Here is a 6,000-nt window from a genome sequence, read left to right on the forward strand (position 1 = left end):
CTGCAGGATGTGGTGGGACAAGGAAGTCCTCAGTGCTTGCCTTCTGCCCTTGAGAGATGATTGGGGGGAGGGGGAGGAAGGAGCTGCCAAAACCAACAGCCTTATTTCTTTTAGCAAGACAAAAAATATCAGTAAGATGTGAAACAAACAAAACACTATAAAAAGGGGAGAAAAATAGGCTCAAGAACTTGTTCCAGCTTAAAAAACGATTTGAACTCCAGGTAACAACCGAAATTAAGACACCACCCCAAATTAAGTGGAAATGAGGAAGGTGTTTCCACTTAACATCTGGAGAGGGGCGTTTGTTCCAGCCCAGGGTGAACCAGGCTGTAAGAAACAGGTACAGCTGGAATGCTTTCCACTAACAATTTAGTGCTTAAAACATTAATACCTGCTTTATGTTTGTATTCATGTGTTTATGAGTATCTTACTTGTGTATATTTTACACACTTCTGAAAAATCAAAGTGTTCATATATGTCCAGTTAATAAGCCTCAAAAGATCTTTCCCTTGAACAGCCATCATGCCATTCCTGTTCCTAAAACAAGACAGAGAAGTCGCGCTCGTTTACGTGTCCAGCTGGCATTGACTGGCCCCTCCAGTATTCTAGACACTGTACCCAGCACTGGGGACTTGGAAACAGCGGCCACTTCAAAACATCAACACGTTTGCACAGCCGTCTTGCCACTTTGCTGGTTGAGCCTTTCAACTTGTTTTAAAAATTGCTTCTGGTGGGCTTCCCTGGTGGCGCAGTGGTTGAGAGTCCGCCTGCTGATGCGAGGCGACGCGGGTTCGTGCCCCGGTCCGGGAAGATCCCACATGCCGCGGAGCGGCTGGGCCCGTGAGCCATGGCCGCTGAGTCTGCGCGTCCTGGAGCCTGTGCTCCACAACAGGAGAGGCCACAACAGTGAGAGGCCCGCGTAACGCAAAAAAAAAAAAAAAAAAAATTGCTTCTGGTTACAGACATACCTAACCTTAGGTTCTGCGTGAAGTAACTTTTTAACAACTTACCTCTAAATGCTGAAAAAGCAAATTTCCAAGAAGTGCGCACACAATTCACTCGAGAGGTGTCATAAAGATCTAAGGCCGTGAAGAAACTGAAACTCGGGGAGTGTAGGGCGCTCAGTTTCTCCAACCCCCGGGTACATTTTGAGGTCAGTAGCCATCAGCTTCCAGGCCAAGCCTCACAAGCTTCCAGGTGATCGGCAGTCAGATGCCTGATGCTACGTAAAGTAGGCAAGGAAGCTGTGCCTGCCACACGCACGGGAATTAATTCCACGAGGCAACTGCTTCGTGGGTCTAACTCAGTGGGTCTCAACTGCGAATGATTTTGTCCTCTGTGGCCCATCTGGCAATGTCTGCAGACATTTTGGTTGTCACAACTTGGGGGTGCTAGTAGCATCTAGCGGGTAGAGACCAGGACACACAGGACACAGGACAGTTCTCCCACACCAAAGAATTGACTGACCCAGAATGTCGATGGTACCCAGATTGAGAAACTCTGGTCTAGCTCCAAATAGCAGCTGCGAGTCACAAGGAGCTCTCGTTTCCTTCTTATTTGGCCGCTCACACATAAAGCTAATACGTGCGACATCTCATTCAATTTTTTTTCAATTGTTAACATTAGCTTCAAATTGCTGTCCAACAAGCAATAAGTTATTATCCCTAAGTCACAATGGGAAAAGTTACCAAAGAACAGGACACCACTTCGTGATACAAGAGGCCTTACAATGTTGCCGTCCTTGGAAATATATCACTTCCACACTTACTCCATAGAGAGATCCATAGAGACAGGATCTGTGTTAGGAGTATGTCTTCAATTGATAGCACTGTATAGCCTCTCTGGTCCTGCTGGCTTCCCATTCAAAGTAATTATGGTTAGGGGAGGAACTCTGATTAGAAATTACTACTGACTAGAAATAAATTAATCAGAAGTTAATTTCTGATTAGAAATTAACATTGTAATAGAAATACATCACAAGAGTAAAAGTATAACTTTGAATAAAAATGTCCCCCAATACTAAAGTCACCAGCAACAGAGCAGAAAGGCTGTGAGTTCTATAACAACCTCTTCAACCTTGGGCAAGTGACTTAACGTCTTTGGATTCAGATTCTTCATCTAGGAAAGGCAGGGGACGGAGAAGAAGATCTCTGAAGGCCAACTTCAATATTATATTAATCATGGATATAAAATCCAACAACTAGGTCTCCTTACACTGAACCAAGGCACAGTGTAAGGAGAAACAGTACTTCAAAGTCCAATGGGAGGATACCAGGGCAGGAGGTTGCAGCTGCCCCATGTTATCCTGCAGTTCTCCCCACTTCCACTAGGAGGCAGAGTTCTTCCAAAGGGGAGGTCACTGGCCCCCTGACAGGCTTCATGGGCACGGGGACCCCAACAAATCGAATACAAATTCTATGTCTCATCAAATTTCCTAAAGAACTCACAACACAAGAGCAAAATAAAGGCCTCCCTCCCCCCGCCATAAAAAGTTAAGAATTAGAGTCCCGCAGGCAGAGCCTCAGGTTTTCTTACAGATGAAAGCAATTAAACTAGCCCACTGGTCTTTTATCACTGGTTAACCTGCAACTCCTGCAGAAAGTTCTGGTGCCTTCTTACAGGCATGAAAACGAAGGTCTATGGATTAGCAAATGCCAGTCTCACAATTATAAGTCTCATTAAAAAAAAAAAAAGGAGAAATATGTATTAATGAATGATTAATTCCTTTGCAGTCCACCTCTCACCATGAATGTGGGTATCGCCTGTGATACACCACTTTAAAAAAAAAAAAGGGATATTACTATTACACAAGAATATACCACCCTGGCCACTATAAATAGTCATCAGGCTATTTAAAGTAAGTGGGCATCCGGAAAGCACAATGACTTGAAATAATAAATCCAGTTAAGTCTGAGAAAGCAAGTTAGCCAACATAGAGGCAAACCCTCACCAATCCAATTTGCTGGAAGGTTCCAAAACTGTCCTGGATTTACAAAACATCCCCTGGCTTTCAATGAAAGACACATCAGACTCATTAAGCCAACTAAGTTTACTTTGAGCCACTTCAAACCTCGAACTTAAATAGAATTTGTTAAATAAACACAACCAAGAAAAGAAAGGGAGCCAAGAAACCACGGTAACTCTCGATCCCAGAGAAAAGGGTTCTCAAGTCAAGGGTTTCAAGTAACCGTGGTGTCCCGCCCTCAATGACCCTAAAAGGAGCATCAGTTTAATCTTTCAAAAATAACCAATGTCCGCTCTTAAAGATTTTCTTTAAATTCGAATTCCAAATCTGCCAGGGACAGTCAGCACAAATACATGATGTTTTGATCTCACCCTCTGGAATGATCTCAGATCCTAGAAGAGCACTTCTTGGTGAGCACTAGAACCTAGACCCCAAAGGTCCGACAGGCCGAGAATATAGTGAACGATTAAACCCTCGTCTCTCCCTTCTCACACTTCATTAAGCGTCTCCTCTGGAAGTGTCTGCACCCCTCTCACAGGAAGCCGGCACGTTTTGCAAAGGAAATTCCAGACCAGACCTTTCTTGGAGAAAGGCAAGTCCTCGATGAACGTTTTATTGGGCTTCCTGCACCCAGGCAGCCGGGCAGGCACATCTCCCCGCCGGGCCCCTCGTCCGCCAGCTCACCTCGCGCGGGTCGCCGCGGGGACACCCGGTGAGCCAGCCACCCCCGCCAAAGGACGCTCACCTTCGCTGCATCCCGGGCCAAGTGGGAGCGCGGGACAAAATAAATTCCGCCAGGGATTACTCAGCCGGAGACTCCCCGGGGCTTGATTTCTGGCGACTCCCAGAAAGTTTCACCCTCTCGGGCTAAGTGCGCGCGGTAGCGTGTGTGCGCGCGGCGCGGTGAGCACCTCCCTCCCTCCGGGCAGGAAAGGAGCCCGCGCCCGGCTCAAGGAAAGCAGTCCGGCCCGGGACGCCGGCGCCCGCCTTCCCGGCCGCGAGCGCACTCACCTCGGGGAAGAAGTTGTCCATTGTTCCCGTGCGCTCCCCAACTCGCCCGAGTCCGGCTCCCAGCTCGCGGAAGTCAGCCCAGCAGAAGGTCCGGAGAAACCATGCGTGTCACAGCGCGACTCCCAGAAACTCGAGCCCGCGGGGCTCCCCCGCTGCCATCTCCTTCTCCCCTTCTCGTCTTTCGCACCTTTTGTTTGCCCAAACCCAAGTCTCTAACTCATCCGTCCCAACTGCAGCCTTTGTCTCCTCTTTCTCCAAGTTCCTCACTCCTGGGCGCCGCGCTCGCGAGCGGAGAACAGCTGGTGGCACATTCTTCCCCCCGGCTGGGGGAGGGAGGCGGGGGGCTGGGGAGTGCGCCCCCTCCCTCTGCGCTCCGGCCGGAGGCACTCGGGGCGGGCAGGGGGACAACGGCCACAAAGCGAGCCCGAAATGGCTCTCCCAGCTCGAGCGCCGCCCCGGTGAATATTCGGGCGCTCAGGCTCACCGGCTCACGGCCACACGGAGACTTGCGGACAGGAGAGCACGGCCCTCCCAGCCCACTCATCCGGCCCCGCCCACTCGCTCGCCTCGCCCCGCCCCTCCAAGGGCTTAGCTCCGCCCACTCAGCCTGCCCTCCCGGCCCCTACGCCACGCCCCCCTGCAGGAGCCCAGCCCTCAGCCGACCCCTCCCCGCGCTTCCGCAAGGTTCGGCCTCGCGCGGCCGGCGCGCCCCGCCCCCATCTTCGCCCAGGCCCCGCCCACTCTGCGCCTCGGGCCGCTGCAGGCTCCGGGACGGGCGGGGAAGGCGGGGCCCCAGCGGCTCCCAGCCCCCTCCCCGCGTCTCCACCTAGGTGCGGGCGGGGGAGTTGACTCTTCCCTCTGGTGAGAAAGACCAAATAGTCACCAAGGAGGAGGGGTTGGGGGATTTGTGTGTTTGTGCGCCTTTGATCTTTAGCACGCCCTGGAACCGGCTCAACGCGGATCTCATTAATGCAGCTCGGCAGATGAGCGACCCCGGGGACGGAAGCGCGGTCCGTGGAGCTGCCCCGGCTGTTGGGCCAGATCAAAGCGGAGAAGGGAGGCTAATCAGAATTTCTGGAAGCTGCCTACCCGTGTGGAGTTTCTCTCCTGCACCCAGGATAAAAGACGTTTTCATCGCAGTGGGAAAATGTAGTTTTGTAAACTGGAAGAGGACGTGGCCAATTGCACTTTTCCTGGACCTAAAGGAAGCAGCAGATAGTCAAATGGAAGCGAGATGGATGAAGGATCAAACCCCCCTGGTACTGAGTCCTGGTTTCTCTGGGGCAGGTCCTCAAACTTTCGCGTGCACAGGAATCACCTGGGAATCTTGTTAAAATGCAGACTGGAATTGAGTGGGATGAGCGCTGATAATTTGCATTTCCAGCAAGTTTCAGGTGCCTTCAAAGGATGGCACCTGGCCTTGTGCTGTTCTGCAAACTGTTTGGAACCTGTCTGTAACAAGTAGAGAAATTGAGAGCAAAGGTTTAGAAACTTTTGTAGCAATTTATAAAATGCCACGACATACAAGCACATGATCTGTGGACTCTTTGAACAGAGTATAAACCAGTTTGGGTGTTGTCAGACTCGTGGTGACTCATACCTGGCACAGCAGGGTTTTCCTATTGGTACCTGGCAGATTGGAAACAGAAACAACTGGTTCTTCACCACAAATGGTTTGAAAAGTCCTCTCTAGGGGATTTGCCAACTGCTCCCATCCTTTAAGACTCAAGTCAGAAAGTCACATCTTCCATGGGAAGCCTGCCCAGAGATGTCCAGCTACTCATGCCACTTCCAGCTCCACCTAACCACCGGGCGTGGCTTATTCCTACAACTACCGAGGAAACTATATCTTGTTGGGGTAAAACTATATTCTGCAAGGGTCTTTTTGTTGGTGTCCTACCCATCTTCAGTTGGGAGAATAGAAGCTCTTTGAGAGGGAACTGTGCTTTCAAATTGGTATCCCCAGCCTGTTTCAGAGACTGAATGAATGAATCATCCCCCTAATCCTTGTGTGAAAATTCAAG

At 50.5% G+C, this 6,000-nt stretch overlaps 1 protein-coding gene across 1 annotated transcript in view; it reads right to left on the minus strand.

Annotated features, from left to right (window-relative positions):
- MYO10 (myosin X) overlaps nucleotides 1-4,079 on the minus strand; it is a gene marked incomplete at its 5' end in the record, with an annotated part of 218,166 nt that extends 214,087 nt beyond the window's left edge. The window contains 2 exon segments of the mRNA XM_082651004.1: nucleotides 3,977-4,054; nucleotides 4,056-4,079. Of these exon segments, the coding sequence (XP_082507130.1) occupies nucleotides 3,977-4,054; nucleotides 4,056-4,079 (102 nt within the window).
- Nucleotides 4,080-6,000: the final 1,921 nt, after the last annotated feature.

This window comes from Grampus griseus, assembly GCF_964374135.1.
Source record: "Grampus griseus genome assembly, chromosome: 3".
Lineage (NCBI taxonomy): Eukaryota > Metazoa > Chordata > Mammalia > Artiodactyla > Delphinidae > Grampus > Grampus griseus.